Source organism: Aptenodytes patagonicus, chromosome 3, assembly GCF_965638725.1.
Source record: "Aptenodytes patagonicus chromosome 3, bAptPat1.pri.cur, whole genome shotgun sequence".
Lineage (NCBI taxonomy): Eukaryota > Metazoa > Chordata > Aves > Sphenisciformes > Spheniscidae > Aptenodytes > Aptenodytes patagonicus.
In genome coordinates this window covers 16934185-16952135 of record NC_134951.1, presented here as the reverse complement: position 1 = coordinate 16952135, position 17951 = coordinate 16934185, and the positions used below count along the sequence as shown (strand labels likewise).

General features: G+C 40.8%; 1 protein-coding gene across 4 annotated transcripts; it reads right to left on the bottom strand.

The window, feature by feature from the left end:
• Nucleotides 1-598: 598 nt before the first annotated feature.
• On the bottom strand, nucleotides 599-12821 carry E2F6 (E2F transcription factor 6). 4 transcript variants are annotated; one of them, XM_076332772.1, is made up of 7 exons: nucleotides 12739-12821; nucleotides 9086-9134; nucleotides 7333-7549; nucleotides 6851-7009; nucleotides 5683-5797; nucleotides 4039-4186; nucleotides 599-3320 (listed from the first exon to the last, which is right to left on the bottom strand). In XM_076332772.1, the coding sequence occupies exons 2-7, from the start codon at nucleotides 9126-9128 to the stop codon at nucleotides 3283-3285; spliced, it is 720 nt and encodes a 239-aa protein (XP_076188887.1). In that variant the 5' UTR covers nucleotides 9129-9134; nucleotides 12739-12821; the 3' UTR covers nucleotides 599-3282. The 4 variants fall into 4 exon arrangements, with proteins under 4 accessions (XP_076188887.1, XP_076188885.1, XP_076188884.1 ...); XM_076332770.1 differs by lacking the exon at nucleotides 12739-12821 and adding an exon at nucleotides 12324-12608 and having other exon boundaries at nucleotides 7339-7549; XM_076332769.1 differs by lacking the exon at nucleotides 12739-12821 and adding an exon at nucleotides 12324-12607.
• Between the last annotated feature and the right edge of the window lie 5130 nt (nucleotides 12822-17951).

The following is a 17951-nucleotide window of genomic DNA, read 5'->3' as shown; positions in this document are numbered from 1 at the left end:
ACTTCTCACAAGTTACTTCTGGCAGATCAGAAGTGGAAGCAAAAACAGCAGATTACTGCTCCGGATAAACACTTCAGCCATTACTTAAGTCCCAGCACGGTGCCAGAGCCAGCCTATACAACAAGATCGTGGCACACACAAGGGCTTAAAGCTTGCAGTCAACTCCAGCTACTCAGGACCAGCTGATTGTCTAGCAAGCAGGCTAACTTCACCACTGAAAATTAGAAAAGCTAAAGTGACTTTTGAAATCAGTGTAATTTAATTACGCTTATAAACGAGGCTCTTCACACACAGCAGATTACTCAAAATGAAGGAATTTGCTGTCTTTTAAGTGCTTTCCAAAAGATAATAATTTAAAGCAATCTCCTCTCTTCTTTACAAATCACGTTATTTAAAAACTGCAATTCACATCTGAAAACTCTGACGAGTAATTTCCCATACCAAATAAGGGCTGAACTGGCAACTTGCGGCGTTTGTTCCACTTCCAGAGTCAGCAGAACCAGGCCGTTTTATAATTACGGATCCTGGCTGTTGCTATTGCTGATTAATGCATTTAGATGCTCAGCCATTCTTATTGAAGGAAAGACAAAAACGTTACTAGAGCTTTTTAATTTATTACAGGCAGAGTCCTCAAATAGCCGAGGGAAGTGCTTACAGATACAAATATGCTGAAAATGGACAGATACGGATTCAACAAAAATACTTTAATCTTGATAACCTTTCAGAAAAAAATCAAGCATTATTATACAAATTCAGAGGAAGGTCCTATGACATTTACTTTTTAAGTGAGCTTGTAACTTGTATTTAAGTTCAGCATCACTCAGGAACTTTTCCTCAAGTCCAAGTCTACTCTTTTCAGCTAGTTAGCGTACTGAGCTTATACAGTACATTGTTTTCCAGTATTGCAAATGGATAATACTGTAAGTATCCAAGTAGCAACAACAAAGTGGTTTAATCTTCAAAAGTCCATTTGTTCCACTGAAGGTGCACTGTTAAAACAGTAAAAGTATTTAAGAAAATAATTATAACTGCCATATTACAGCTTCTCTCATTTCACTGTGATAATTGTGTAGCTTGAAGTTAGAAAATTAAACCTGCACAAAGGAGGGAGGAAAAACAGTCACTACAGATTTGTTCAAAATGAAAAATCCTATGTTTCAATAAAATAAAGTATGTTCTGCTTTTGAAGACAGACTTCCTTAACAGTTATAAGATGCTTATTTTGTAAAAGTACACTTTCTTACTCCACAGTTCGACACTGTATCGTCATGTAACAAAATCCCACCCTAACACAGAGCATTCAGGATTAGTTGTTGGTGCTGGAAATTTTCACACGTTTCACAGCAAACATTACCCCCAATTATTGAACCAGCGTAGGGGGATCAATACTTCTCTTAGGCACAGACCTCTCTCCCCCCCAAAACAGAACAGCAATGTAAAAAAACAAATAGCAAGTTTGCCATCTGGAAAGAAGCCAGCCACTGAAGGAAAAGGACCACCTTTCTGTGCGAAAAGATGATTTCTTAATTTTAACCCCCGCCCCCAGCTTCATTGGAGGAGCACCTTCCCCATTTTTACTGTGATCTACGTATGAAATGTGCTTTCACTTTGCTTTTATTTCTTATTGTAACAGCTCAGCCTGTAGTTTAGATTTTATAGAGGTGCAGAAAAATAGCATCCAACACTGAAGTCCTGTATTCTGGAGCTGCAAAGTGGTAGCATGTACACAAGAAGTCAAGATTACTTTCCGACACAAGCTTGCACTCGGTGTATTTCCCAGTTTGCATAGTATACTACTATGCGCTTTGCAGAACTAGTGAACCTTGTAGAAAACTGGATTAACTTGCAATCTGTATTTAGGTATATTTAAGCTCTTCAGCGTCAACTGCCCTACCTTATTTGTATCCACTAGTACAATACAGGGCATCTAATTCCACAGCACCTGTCTAAAATAAGTGTAGAGTTGCTGGTTAAAGTGTTCAGGGGTTTATTAGCTTTGTTGTTCTCACTTGTGAGTAGATGGATAGTTGTTGATACTGTGCAATGGGGAAAACGAGGACTTGGAATTCTGATTTAAGAACAAACCGACCAACCAACCCCTCCCCACACAGAAAACTATGAAGTACACTTTTCAGTACTGGAGTGAAATGAGCCTAGGTATGACATTTGTACGGTGACAGTTAATTCACTTAGAAAACCCAGTATCAAAATTGTGCAGCTTCATTTTACGGATACTAAAGATGGATGAATACAGATGTAGTTCTAAAGTATTCTGTGTATTTTTGCGAGCTGAAGCCGCAAAGAGATCACAGTATTAGGCTAAAGCTATGCTGTATGTAAACTCTAGAAACTGGAAGGGACCAATTTAAGTAGTTATTGATCATAACGTTTCTTCTGAAAATTGCTACGGTATTGTGGCATCACAAGAATCAGATCTAACTGCTAGCTGCCAGCACCCCGTACAACAGATTTAAAGTTTTCACATCAGTTTTAATGCTTGTAGTTACCCCGTGAATTCCAACAAAGACAACCCAACATGTTTCATTAGACTGACCGATTAGACTATTTAATGTTTTTATAAGCTTATTTTATTTCTTTGCTGTACAAAGGCAGAAATGCAAACCATCTCAATAAATCTACATCAGTAACTACCTAGACATGATACAGATATATACAAAAAGCCCAATTATTTGACTTCAGTGTTGATAACCATAGTTCATGCAGAGCTGAATGCAAACAATGCAAACAGCATCTACACAGTGTAAGGCATAACCCTCATGATATTTACATCTCGTTCCTTATAGTGAAGGCTTCCATACACCAGTTCTTTGTTACACTCGTATTTGACAATCCTGCTTAGTAGTAGTGCAGCCTCAGAACTGAAAAGTGCATTTCTTTATTATATACATTCTCATAAGGATTATGGATCCTTCCAGAAATAGTTTTCAAATCTTCATTTTTAGAAGTAATTAATTGCTTATGCTTTCCGTCAATTAAAATTATTTCATAAGCTAAAAATACCATTTTCCCAGAGCTCTGCAGATCACATGCAATTATGAAAACAAAGCTCCTAAAAGCAAGTCTAGGAACTGTCGTCTTTTGACTTGGGAAGATAAGCAATCCTGTGAAAGCACTCAACCAACCCACTGCTGTTTTAAATTTAAAACACTTCAGAACATTTCAGGTTAGTAAGTTTGCAGATCCAAGCGGCTTTGGAAAAGCTCTATAACACAGATATTTACATTCCATATTAAATTTTTGAGTTGTAATTAATCTGTCATCTCAGGTGGTTTGGTTTTTTTCTTCCCCCGGAGATCTCACTTTGAAAGGAAAGTAAAAAAAGGAATGCGATTACTGTCATTGTAGGAAATATAGTTCTGAGTCATTTCACAAGTAAAGTAAAAAAATGCCTAAGATCAAAAGTCAGCTCTTCCCCTCAACTATAAAGCAGCATTGCTAAAAATACCTTTTGTGTTCTGAGCTACTGCAATTCCCGCCACATTTATTTTTAAACCACAACATCCTGCAGCACTGGGGCTCTTGAGAGACTATATTCCAGCCAATCTTGTTTTAGGACATCAAAATACTACATCCCCTCCTTCTGTCTGCCCTCCCTTAGATCAGGCGGTAATGAGCAAGAGCAGCACACTCTCTTGTTTGAAACAGCATCTTAGCTCTCCTGACGACTATTTCAGCTGAGCTGCTGGACTCTGCAGCGAGGCAGCTGAGAACTGACACACGCTGTTCCATCTGCAGAGCGCAGCTCTGACAGGAAACCAGTAACGAGCAAAGGAAGGAAAGGGGTCAGGGAACAAGAGTGCCTTGCTATGCGTGCACGTGCCTGATGCTCTGACCTCCCGCTGTCGTGAGGTAACACAACAGCACAGACTTCTCTTTCAGGCGTTTCCTATGCTCCCACACATCTTGGCCCACAAAATTATACTTGTACAGTCCAGTTTTCAACTTTATCAGAATGGTATGGCCGTCTTTAAAAAAAAAATATTACATGGGGATAAAAATGTAAGTGGAAGACACTACCTTCATCAGGAGGAACTGATGGCTCAGTTTCAGAAATGACAGCACCCATATCTTCAAAAGTTTTGGCACCTGGCTTCTCTTGTTCCACCTCACATAGATACACATCAATGGGTCCTTTTGTGCTCTTCACATGTACTTCTATGCAATCCTGTAAAACAGTGACTTGCATATAAAACAAAGAACAAACCTTCCAACGTCAGTTATCTATTTTTGCACATATTTTAAAGCCAATGGATTAAGAAAAGAAGAAATACAGGAATGACATACCTATTTAAAATTGTGTTACTAATTCTACATAAATTATGACTATTACATAGATTTATAGGCCAATTATTAAGCACCATTAAGCTAACAATGGTTTCATTTTTGATGAACATGCACTTAACAGATCTTTGTTTAGTCTTTTTACTGACCTTTAGATATATGACCAAGATTTACTATATGTTTAGGAAGAGTAACAAAATTTAAAATTTGACAAGTCAATGTCATGGATCAGAAAACAAATCAGAGCACATAGCAGCTTTAATAATATGGCAAAGCAACTAAATCATATTACTTTTACTGCTTTCCTCCAGCAGACATCACATTGCAAGGCACAGAGCAAATCAAGTTTAATGGACAATGGAGAGAAGATTCTGTTCTCTCTAAAATACAGCTTTTTAAATCCTGCCTTCTTTTGCCTCAGGATGTCTCCGAAATCTTATCAACTCCATGGGATAAGAGCCAGCTCCTTTTACCAGTGAAACCACTGGAGATCTATGCAGTGGAACTAAGTTTTCCGGTTCTATTGATTCAGATCTCCTCTTCCTACGATATCACCTCCCTTTCTGTGCACACAGCAAGGCAAATTCGATGACTACACAATTAAGAACATTATAAAAAAATGCACACGTGAAAGGGAAACAGAATTAAAGCTCCATTTGTTATCTTAAGCTTACTTCCAGTATTTCCCCTCTTTCTCAGCACTACTTTAAACAGCAGGTTCCCAGTATATAGGCCCAGGTGCAGAGTGACTGGGTGCAGAGGGCAAAGCTACAGCTCTTCTGTGTGACCTGAATGGGAGGATGCGTGTTGTACCGTGAGGTGAGGACAGGGCACAGCCCCCCTCCTCCATGAAAAATCCACCTTGACAGGATCTACTAGAGTGCCAAATGTTTTCTTTTGTCAACCATACTGTGCATTTCATACTTGAATATTATAGTAACAATAGCTGTCTACTCATTAAGCAGTAAGACAGCATTTACATGCTGTTAAGACCATTATCAAGTCATGATTATTGCTTTGGTTAGATTTGCAATTTTTGTAGATTTTAGTGTACAAACAGTAACACCTCTTTTGAACTTTCATTATCATAGTAATTATCAAACAGATAGTGGAAATAAGTAACATTTATTACAGCTGTTCCATTCTCTCTAGCAAAACCAAATAACTGAAGCTCAGACATGTTTATCGTTTAACAAAAAAATACTGAAAATAAGTTTTAGACTATTATACCTACAGCATTGTTTAGTAGACCACAAGAACAATAAAGTACCAATATTTGCTATACATGACAAAGAAACTGGAAGTCAATTACCGATTGCTGCTGCAAAAATCAAATTTGAGAGCTTTTGTTCCCTTAAGACAGAAACGCATAAAACTTACTTCTTTAGGAATTGGTATTTCCAATTTGGTTTCCTCTGGAGCTTTGATTGCAATCACAATCTGTTCTTGAAATGCTTGAATGCTACGGATATCTTGATATGTCACATAAGCTAGTGTACACATTGGTCAAGGATTCTGTAAAGTAATTTGCTAATGGGCAGAAGCAAAGAGTATGATGTTAAGATATGTTGAAGCAGAATATCAACTTAAGAGAGGTGGTTCAGCTGAGGTTACTTTAATACTAGCTTTGTAAAACTAAGTATTAGCTAACAAGTGGAAAACCTTTTTTCTTTATTTCTAGGACGGAAAAAGCTTTTAAAAAAAATTTATATATTCAATATTAAAAGCCAAACAAATTTGACAAACAGTTTTCACAGATGCTGTCGTAAGTCTACAAAGCAGAGGGAATGCTGCCCTTGAGAAACTTCTTTGTTTTGTAATAACTATGCACAGAAAATAATTTCCTGGAAAATTATCAAACTATTTTCTTAACCAGAACAGGTAAGGTGTAATGAAAAGTTTTCCCGGTATCATACAGAAAACGGACACATTTCATTTGAGCACAGACCTTAACGTTCCGCCAGACAAGGGAGCCAAATAGTATTTTATTGTAACCTAAAGCCAAAATCCAATGTTTATGTCATATTAAAAGAAATGCCTTTTCTGTTATCAAAACCCATCTGAAAGACAAGACTGCATTGGAACCTCTCTCAAGAGACAGAACAGTATTAGGACAAAACCAACGTACCATTATATCTTCTTGGCAACAGGGCACTGGGACTCTCTTTTGGGTCCTCTTTCTCATCTCACTAAGCAACTCAATCTCACTGGTGGGTCAAGACCTGCCCCTGAGACAACTTTACTCTATAATGGAGAGAACAAGGTGATGGTCAGGGTACTAAAACTATTGCCCCACTTCCGTTCTTCTGCAGTGGAAAGGTCACACAACTAGCACTCCCCTGAGAACAGGCTAGATTGCAAATGATACTGCAAAGCAGGGGACGTGACTAGTATACACTAATATAAAATAACCAGTAAGTTTCCTATTATAAAACTCATTATCAAGTATTACTGCATACCTGTGGTATCAGCCTACACCTATTACTAGATACCTGAGTACTTGCAACCAAAACCACGTGTTAAAGTAACACAAGAGTTAAAAGGATATTTTGCATTTTCTTTGTCATCTGTTAGTTCAAATAACTGATGAGCACAATCCTTGATTAATTCATCCAGAGCTTCTTCCATGGCTGACAAGTCAGAAAGTTCATCTTTAAGGTTTTGCTGCTCTGGTGCTTTTCCAACAACTTGGTCAAGATTAGAACCTCTAGAAGAATATGAAAGTTGTCTAGTATGTTTATATAAATAAGAGCCTGTTTATTGAACACAAGTATACTAATAGAAAACAACAAGGAATTCTGGCATCCTTTACTCCGCTGAAATATGCTTCATTGTGCTTTTGCACTTGATACTTGTTAATACAGTAAGTAATTCAGACAGCCTAAGGATACAGAAGAACTTAAAAATATCTTTATCTATTAAAAGCAATTCAATATGCTCAAAAGTACTCTCAAAGTTATAAACATTACATAAACATAACATTGTTGGGTTTTATTGTTTCAGAAATTAGAAGTTTCAAAGCCAACTCACACCCACTGGATAAGATTCTTAGATCTTTTCTGAATTAAGTGAATTCCATCCAACACATTAGTGATGTCATACACTCTTCGTTTTCGTACTCCAAGTGTTGTTGCTACTTCATTTAAATCAAGGACACCGTCTGGAGCTGTTTTGACAAGATCCATGAATTTTCTGGTCAAATAAACCAAGGATGCATCAAATCGAGGCTTTTTGACTTTCAGAGTTCCTGTAAAGTTTTGGTAGAATATTTAGGGTAAACTACTACACGAGTATGAAGTGTTCCTTAAAAAAACAATAGTGATGAAGTAGCAATGAAGATAAGTCTGAAAACACTGCCATTATTAATGCTGATATTGCAACGGCATCATATAAAGTCTATTAACTACATATACCTTCATTTGTTTGCAATGATTGTATCTTAATAGCAAGCATGCATCTTTGTATTTTCAGCATTCATGACTTCAAGACTGCCAGGATGGACATGAACAGTTACGTAACTGTATGTTCTGTAGGAGCTCAGACTACTGAATGAATACCAATGAAACCTTCGGTTAACTATAGGTAGTGGCAGGGCACTGCCAGAGAACTGCAGCTTTATCATCTGCTCCATGACACTGTTAAAATGTTTTTTCACACCCTTTTGGCCCAGATTAACCAATAGGTCTCCCAGATAACATTCAGGCATGGTTCAGAAGTTAGCCTGGTTTCAGGGACTGTTTCAAGCTGGATGTGACCAATCTGTTCTGGAGTTCAAGAAATTAATACATGGACAAACTCTGGCTGGACTATTTGGCCTCAGGCCAAAAGAACTGGTGATGCCATTGTTTAATTTACTAACGCAACAAAGATCTACAGACACCAGGACACCACAGGTTTAAGAGAGATCCCTGTGCTATGCATATCCATTACCATCATATTCACAGAAACAGCAGAAAAGTTACTGATGAACAGCTTGTTTAGACTGTTATTTATGTATGCATAAAGCATAAAAAAGTACCTATTTTTAAAGCACAAAGGAGACATGGTACACATGCACTCATCTGATGTTAGAGTAAATGAAAGACTGTTAAATCCTGCTGTTACTTGTCTCTTCTCTTGCAAAGCAAACCAGGTATTTCACATCTGATCAAACTGTGTCACTCAGTAATATTCCAGTCTAATGCTTCAAGAGAACGTGTGCGCGTGTGTGTTCGTGCACATGAGTGCGTGGGTAAGGAACCTTCCCTAGGAGACACTCTACTTCAAACTTCAGTATCTTTCCCAGGATGAATGGGACACGCACTTTTACTCATAGTATATCACACCCATTCCATGGCTGCAAGATTGTGCACTCTAACACGAAGTGACAGGTTCAAGAACTCAGTTTTGGACTGTGTTACTGCGAGATGTGTGAGACTATTCAAATGGTGAGAAAAAACAAAAAACAACTCAAATTCACTCAAGCTTGTATTTACATTTGTTAATACCAGCTGAAAACCAATGTTTGCCAGCACGATGTTCCAGTTTTCTCTAACACACTTTTCCCATAAGTTATTTTCTTTACAGCAGTGGGAAGGTATACTTGCAGCAGATTTAAAGAGGAAAAACTATGAAGAACATGTTGCTTCATATCTGTTATTTCATTTAGTGTGCAGCATTCCTCCTGTTCTGCCTGTATTAGATACATAACAATGTCTCACTTGTTTACAGCATGTACTCAGCATTGTAAAAAAGCGTGAAATACTTCAAGAATAATCTTCAGACATGGAACATAGCAACTTACTTCTCACAAACTGTACGTCATCATCCACATTCAGGTTGATCATTGGTGGCTGGGGAAAAAAACAACAACAACAAAAAAACTGACATAAAATGCTATCTACACAGGAAGCTTCTCCAGAAGAAATCCCCAAATCAACTCTAGATGCTACAGCCATCAGAGTGCTGACAACTCTTACAGATATTACGGTGAAGGAGTGTCACTGGATAGAAGGGATACACACTCATTAATTCCTATCAGAATTTTCAGTCCTTAAATCTCAGCACATTCCCCTCTGTCTTGGAAAGCAGGAAACACCACCGAACTCCTTAATGCTCGGGCAACGGTCACAACACAAACAGATACCTGTATAAATTCTGCAAATACAAGCTTCAGCTATTCCATGTAACAGCTTACATACAGAAGATACACTGCTATTATACAGCATCACAATTATTTTGTAGTAGACTTCCAGACTGGCAGCAGAATCTGCTCTGGTCAAGAAACTGACATGATGAGCCTAAGTAGGTACTTCATTCCACCCCTTACCCCAATTTAACAAAAGAAGTAGTTTCAAATTCAGACTCATTCCAGTTGGAGGAGACCCAAGAAGGTCTCTGGTCCAACCTCCAGCTCCAAACAGGAAGAGCCATTAGATCAGAGCAGCTTACTCAAGGCTTTATCCAAGTGGGTCTTGAAAATTTCAAGGGATGGAGGCTACACTTACCTCTCTGGGCATCCCATTTCACTGCTTGCCCATCCTCACAATGAAAAAGTTTCACTTTACATCAAGTTGCAACCTCTCTTGCTTCTTTTATTTCAATTCATGGCTATTTCCTTTCAGCCTCCCATCACACATGGCCATGAAGTGCCTGGCTCCAGCGTGTTGTTAACTTCCCTCCAAGTACAGAAGGGCTGCTGTGGCTTAACAAGCTCCCTCAGCAGTTTATCAACAGCCTTCCTGTACTGGTGGGCCTAAAACAGACACAGCATTCCAGGAGCAGCCTAATACATGCCAAGTAGAGAAGAAGAATCACCTCCCTTGATTTGCTGGCTATGCTCCTGCTAATACAGCCTCAGTGCCAGGGCACAGTGTTGGCACACGTTTAGCGCGCTGTTCATCAGGACCTCCGAGTCCTTTCAGCAGGGTGGTCCCCCAGCCTGTACCAAGGCAGTGTACAGGTCCAGGTGCAGGACTTCACACTTGAATTTTCAGCTTCCTTGGTTGAAGTTTGAGGTGTCTGATGAGCCATTCCTCCAGTGTATTCCTAGCTGTCTATGGCACCTTCCCCACCCATAAACATTATGAGGGTGCATCCCACATCCTCCTCCTATCAACAGGACAGGTCCCAGGATAGACCCCTGAGGAACTCCACTTGTAATCCACTTTCAGGTAAAGTATGCACCACTAACCACTCCTCTTTGAGCCTGACAATCCAGCCAAGTTTTTTTACTCATCTAGCAGTTTACAGCCTGTAACATCCCAACTCGAAGAGGAGGATGCTGCAGGAGACTGTTTCAAAAGTCCTGCTAAAGCTAATGTAGATGACATCCAAGGCTTTGGCTCTACAAATCTAGTCATTTCATCACCAAAGGTATTCAGTTTGCAAGTATAGTCACGTTGGCTATTCCCAATCGTCTTCTCCTTCGCATGCCTAGAAATAGCTTCCAAGAGAACTTGCTTCATGATTTTCCAAGGGACTGAAGCAAGGCTGACTAAGCTGTAGCTGACCTCCACAACCTCTCAAAGATGGTAAGAGAGCAACCTGACAATGACATCAGCCAGCTCTCTCAGCCCTCTCAGGATGTACCCCAAGTGAGTCCTATGGACTTGTATGGGTTGAGATTTCTCATGAGATTCCTAACTTGACACTTTTCCATTGCTGGTTTTTCCTCTCCTTGAATCCTGTCTCTTAGACACAAAGCCTAGGAGACATCAGTTCTGAAGACCCATGCAAGAAGGCCGAGTACTTCAGCCTTATCTGTGTCTGCTCTTCCTAAATCACCTGCTCCATTTAGCAGCAGGTTCACTCCCCTCTTCCCCCCCTTTACCACTAATGTAGCAGTAAAAGTTCTTCTTGTCACCCTTGGCATTCCTTGCTAGTTTCAGCGCTAGAACTTCAGTTTTCCTAGCATCATACCTACATGTCCAGACAATGGTTTTTTATCCTTCTCCTTTATAGCCTGTCCTTGCTTCCACGTCCTGCACATGTTGTCTTTGTGCCCCACCCTCAGTGTGCAGGCATAGCTATGCCTATCCCTCAACACATTTACTTGTTTTCATGAGTATCAGATGGAATGTCCCTGTGCTTGTATGATGTCCTTACAGACCTCCACCTCTTCAGCTCCTCCAACTTTCAAAGATGTCTCCCTCAAAATCTCAGCTACCTGTTGCCTGAATAAACTGGAGTCCTGAAGCCTGAATAAACTGGAGTCCAGGTTCTGTACTCTGCTACTTGTCTTCCTCACTACATCCAATCTTGAACTCCACTATTCCATGGCTATTACAGCCAAGGCTGCTAATGATTACCACGTCCTCGACCTCCCTGTTTATGAGAAGCAGGTTCAGGAAAGCATCACCCCTGGTTGACTCATCTAAACACCTATATAAGAAGTTGTGCCCAACATCCTTTGTTTCTTACAATCATCATCTCCAATAATAAGAAACTTCCAATTACCAGTGTAAAACCTTACGTAAACTTTTTCACGGCTTTGAGACAATACTACCAAGTAACATTTAGCCCAACAGTCAAGGTTAATAAAAATAAGCATTTCTGAAATGTATCACAGAATTAGAAGTAGGACTGCTTTTTGTTATCTACCTCATAATATTACTAAAAGTAGTAGTGGAAGCTGCATATAAGATTACCTGAACATCACAGATGTTGGGAGAACAGAATACACAGTCATAGTCTGTTTTTCTCAAACATATCTACAATCTGTTTAACTCGATTAAGAGGCTATAGGTAACACAGCTAAGAAAATAATCCCTTTGCACTATGACTAACATGACTACATTTTCGTTTCCCGGGCAGCCTGCTAAAATCGATGAAGGAGGGATGCATCACGACGCCCCTTTCGTGCATCACTCTGGCGAGGCCTGCCTCATCATTCCAACTCAGGGATCTCCTGCCGGACAGGTGAGAGGAAGGACTTTCGGGAATCTCCTTAAAACCTCCCGCGTTGGGAGCAAAGCGTTGCAGTGCCGTCCCGCCCTTTCCCCATCCACAAGCGGCACCTCCCTTCCCCGCCCGCCGTGTACCTCACTCACACGCAGCGTGTCCGGCCGCAGCGGCCTCAGACGCTCCCACTTGGCGGGGTTGGCCATGTTCGCCGGCCCCCTCCTCCTTCCTCCGGCCGGCCGGCCGCGGCCTAGGGCGGCGGGAGGCCTCTCCCGCCCTGAGGCGAGGCGGCGGAGGGAGGGTGCTCAGAGGCCTTCACGACGAGCCCGCGAGCCCACGTCGGAAGAAGGCGCCGCCATCCCCACCCCACCTCCGGGAGGAGGGGGCGGCAGGGGCCCTCCCGCCCTCACCGCAGCCCGTTATGGCCGCGCCGCCTCGCCTCGCCCCGCCCCGCCCCGAGCGGACGGCGGGAGGGAGAGCGGAACCACCCCCGCCCCTCCCGGACCGTGCGCACGCGCGCGCCCGCCTCCCGCCAGAGCTGCGGCGCGAGCGAACCTTCCGTCCGCGGGCGGCGAGGCCGCCGCTTCCCTTGGCCGCCGCTTCCCTTGGCCGCCGCTTCCTTTGGCCGCCGCTTCCCTTACCCGCCGCTTCCCTTACCCGCCGGCCCCTGCGGCGCGCTGGCGCCGCCGCCCTCCCCCCCCCGCCGGGCCTGCCTGCCTGCCCGCCCGCCTGTCTGTCAGCGGCCGCGGGGGAAGCGGCACAGTCGGCCTTTCCATCCCCTCAGCGCGGCGGGCAGGTGTCCTTCAGGGGAGTCCTCTCCCCTGAACGCCGGGAGGAAGGGGACTTCTCCGGGTATCGCCCGGATTGGCGTTTCCTCCGCTCTCATCACCCTCCCAGAGCAGCGGAGAAAAGGACTTGCTCGCCCCCTTCCTCCTTGTCTTGCCGGGGGGGTGCAGCCGGCAAGGGGAGCTCCTTTAAGCACTGCCGTGGGCTGAGGTGGGTTAAAAGGAGGAAGTTCTCACCACTTTGGTTACTGCAAGGAGGGAGGTTTTTCTTTGCTCGGTGTAGAGCATGAGCAAGGAGAGAGTGCCCTGCCCAAGCACCATCGTGTAAATAGATGTGAGAATAATTGGTGTTGCTTTCTTGGCAGATAATCTGCTTCTGTCACGACTTGCTAGTATGAGAAGGCCAAAGCTGTGTGCGTCACTCACTGGGCAGACCAGGATCCCGTGCCCGTGTCAGGAATAAGTTAGCTATGAGAGGCTTGTAGGTGAAGGGCTAGGTATGTTCCTCTAGAGAGAGGAGCCAGCAAATGCAGCTTGTCTAAACTAAGCCTGTCCGTTTACCCCACAGCAAGAGGTCCCAGCTCCTTTCTGAAATCCCAACTCCATTGCTCCTGCCCTTTCTTCCACACTTCTGATAACCTTTTACAAGCACTGGCTGTTGCCTTGCTCATTTGTCAGCATCGACAGTAATCTCAAAATTTCTTATTTAGTAGGTAACTTATATTTGTCAGACAAAAACATTTCTTTAAAACACAACTCCCTGTTAGATAGCTGATCTGTTGATTGTTGGCTTTTTATGGCAGTTAACTGTCCTCTACCATATTGTACAACAGGTAAGTCTGTCATGGAGTTCTTTTGCTTAAAGAATTTGTGAACTATTTTGCTTCCCCCACCTACACCTTAGGTGAAATTTCCAGTCACTTCCCTTCCCTGCCCTCAGGGCAGGTGCTCTGGAGAAATGTGAATTTCATTGGATGTTGTGTAAAACTGCCAGTCTGGTATGAGGAATTCAAAGCCATGAAGGAGTTCATTCATCTTCTAATATGCCAGACTGGACAGGTCAAATTACACTCTATTATCTTGAAAAAATACTGAATTCATTTTAATTTACTAGCTGTTTCATATCCCTTCAGTTTAGACATTCCTTTGTCACCACTGATACATCAGATGCCTTGAGAAAGGATTGAGTTTTCTTCATAGAAACTAATTTTCAGTCAATTACTTGCATGGTAATAATTGTCCTTGTAGAGGTATGTAGAACTAAGGTGGGTTGTTCTCATGCTCTGATCAATTTATAAGAAAAAAAGGGGGAAAAATATGTTACAGCTCTTCAAAGGCATGATGTCTGTGTTTCAGGAGACATGAAGCCTTGAGTTGTGCAGTTAAAGACGTCGTGCAAATGTTACTTGTCAGTATTCTAAGGAGAGCTTAGACTACTGCAGATGCAAAAGGTTTTCCTGTCACGGAAGCAACACATCACTGAAATGTAAAAATGCTCATTTTTGTGTGGGCAGCATGATCCTTGCTAACTACTCTGTGGTGACAAATGTAGTCCCATAAGGAATGAATATTTCTCCCCCTTTGTTATACTCTTAACTGGAAGTCGTATCTTACCATTGTAATCACAGACTGTATAAACCCACTGTGATAAAGCAGGTCTTTTCCAGCCGGAACAGCAAAATGGTTTGGAATAGATGTCTTGGGCCGCTTTAGTTTGGGGTGATGTAAGGAATGTGCCATGCAGTATAAAAATCATTGAATAGGATTTTGATGATTGTTGGGTAGTCAGATACTAGGAGGGCGGCTAACGACTCATATTTTGAGGATTAGGATACATGAATTTCCGTATTAACCCATGTGGAAAACATTGCATCAATATTTAACTATGCCGTTGTTCTAGCCAGTCATAAGATCAAATTCTGTTGTTCCTGTGCTTCTCTGTCCTTGGCTGCTGACATACCTAACTGAGCGAAGAAAAGTCCCACATGGATTCAGATTCAGGAAGGTTTTTCTATATTTACATGAAAATTATAAAGCCTAGTTCTTTTTTTAAATGAAAATTAGATTTCGAAGTAACTGACTGGACTGTCAGGAGTTTCAGCTGTGGCATTTTGTTGATCAAAGAGTTTGATTCTAGTGTGTTATTATTTACATTTTATAAAGCTGATAATTAAATTTCTCCCGCATTCTTTATTACTCTTGTAGATGAAAATGTAAATTATACCCCATTTACTGTTATCTTATTGCATATGAAAATGACTGTGCATTTTTTTTAATATGTCCAGACATTAATCGTACAAAACATGATTCTTGAAATGAAGGATTTGCTTATTTAGCTGAAATTGTTTTCTTCAATTGCATTGATTCTTAATCTGCCACCAGGGGGCAATAATTCCATTTCCTAAGTCGGATCTTTTAACATTAATACGTACTAGAACAGTGGTTTCATTAAAATTTTTGAGGGACTATATGTGAAAGTCAAAACATAATTTTCTTAGAAATGCTTCACTTGTGTAATTTAATGCCAATTTTATTACTATTTTAACGTTTTACTCTGCACTGCTTAGGCATGTAGGTTTTACTTTTATTTTGAGCAGCTGAAATTAGACTGCTTTGTAAAAGTTTTTACTGGTGAACCTCATGCAGCACTGTAACGGTGCAAGGTTTGGATTTCATGCAAAATACGATTTTTTGTGGTTTTTATATTGCCATTGTAATATTTTAAAATTTGTTTTGAATGCCATTACTTTCCTATTCTTCTTTTATTTTTCTGTTACACTAATGTCCTATTAATATTTACTAGCCTATATATGTAATTCTGAATTTGGGAATTATATCACCTGACAGGTACCTTTATATCCTTATATGATATGTATTTATTTTATTTATGTGCTTAATAGTTCCAACATACTGCAGTTACAGCCAAGGCCGCCTTCTGTAAAGATCTTTACAATTCTGTATCAAATGCAATCTTCCCTTTAATGATAATAACCTTCTAACTGGATCTTCCATTAGGTGCATATGTATTGTTGCAAAGATGAGCCACAGGAAATACCTTCCTGCAAAGGTGCGAAAGTACAAAATCATGAAAGACAGAAATAGGTGTAAGTATCTGTTTAAGCTACATAAAATCATAGAATCATCCATATTTTTGTATATTAATATGTCTGTCTGTATAAACTCTCTAGCTTCCCGAAGGTCCTACTAAGGTCCTCACCACTGCATAACAATTAGGCATGAAGGTGTGGAACACTACTATGTAATTTTTTATGCTGTAAAATGTAATGATTTAAATCTGTTTCTGGTAATAATACAGTCTTTCTTGATGTGCTCAGCTTAACCTGACTGAAAAAATTTGTTCCTGTATACATGATGAATAGTCATCCATTAATTTAAGAAGTCAAATCTCTTATTTCTTCACTTTGTTGTATAAGTATGAGGAAGACTGAGTCAGTTAACCAGATCTGAACAGCACAGTGCTAAACAGCGTTCTCTTTTGTGTTGTCCTGAATTGCACACCTGAAATAAAATTATAAGTCGTGGATGTGGTATCATGTTGGAGACGTAGGTTTTAGGACATGGTATAAACTGAAGCCCCTACTTTTTGTACCTGTAATCCAGAAAAGAAAATACATAGATGGAAGAAGTACCCTTAAGGTGACATTAGGGTTATGTAAATAGCAAGTGCTTGCTGCATATGAACACTGGTGTATCTTATTGAAAAGGTTCGGTGAATATTATGTTCTTGGTAAGGTTTTGAAACTTGGCAGCAAGCCGTCTCCCATCTGAAAGAGTCTGAGGGTTTCTAGGCAAAGGTCTTAACAGAGCTTGCTGGAAATTTTCATCCATGCTAAGCAGTTTATAAACAGAAGACGACTCCTGTTGCAAAAGGGCACTACTATATTTGTTGTTTGTGTCTTTTGAGTTGCAGAGGAGGTGCAGAATTGCCTGATGTATTTCATTTTTTTAGATTTAAATGTATGGAAAAGTTGAAGTATGTCCTCATAAGATGGTTATCTTTATATCTTGAGTTTTGAACTATCTTTGAAGTTACTTTTTTTATTTTAGGTGAATTATTTCCCCACTGCAGTTTTTGTATTATTTAAAATTTATTTTATTATTTAATTTTATTTCATAATATGAAAAAGTGTTCTATAGCACCTAGTTGAAATTAGAGTCCCTTGCTCTTATGTGTGCACTGAGGCTTATGATCTAGCACATTCACTGATGGCAGGTTTGTCTCTAGGTGCATCAAAGTGATTCTAGCCTAACAGGGAAGTGTTTGGGTTGGCCACTGCCATCCTTTCTTCCAGTGTCTCACTCTGCCTTATAGCAGTGAGAACATGAAATGGCTGAGAAATGTTGGGGCACCTGTTCTGCACTGAGGGAAGGGTAGAGGAGAGAATGAGATTTTGGGAAGGTGGGTTACCTGCCACTGGGAGGCATACTGTAGGAGGATGCTGGAAAAGCAGAAAACACTGGGAAAACTCAGGTAGTCATTTCCATTTTGGAGGCATCTGCGTTCCGACCATCCATGCTGTGCTTGTCCAGCCCCAGTGCTTCCGTGTTTTACCATTAGGGAGTAACACTGCTTGTGAACAGGTCCCAGCCCTCCAGCAAGGTTAGATCACCTCCATCTCCAGAGCCTTAAAGCTAAGCAGACTTTTCTACCCCTCTTCTTATCCTTCCCTTCGTCTCGCTTTGCCACCACAAGCAAAATAGAAAGTAGCTGTTACCACTGATAGAACAAAATAATTGCTGACTGTGGAATGGCAAAATTCAGTTTTGCCTACAATACTGAGGAACCTTGGGGTGGTTCTGATCAGAACGCAAATTCTAATAAATAATAATAAATTATTTGATTACAAATGTCACCTATATCTAAAGATAAACCCTAGCAAAGCAAAAAAAAAAAAAAAAAAGTGGAGAGGTATCTTCTTTATTGCACTAAATGGAATTACCATAATCCTATTCCTCTCATTT

What these genes read in the sequence shown, in the direction of transcription:
- E2F6 (XM_076332769.1), bottom strand. Translation starts at nt 12,389, where the DNA reads ATGGCCAACCCCGCCAAGTGGGAGCGTCTGAGGCCGCTGCGGCCGGAC. An exon ending in TGACGTACAGTTTGTGAGAA is followed by an intron (nt 7,550 to 9,085) that starts GTAAGTTGCTAT and finishes AAAACTTTACAG; the next exon opens with GAACTCTGAAAGTCAAAAAG. An exon ending in GATGACAAAGAAAATGCAAA is followed by an intron (nt 5,798 to 6,850) that starts ATATCCTTTTAA and finishes ACCAATGTGTAC; the next exon opens with ACTAGCTTATGTGACATATC.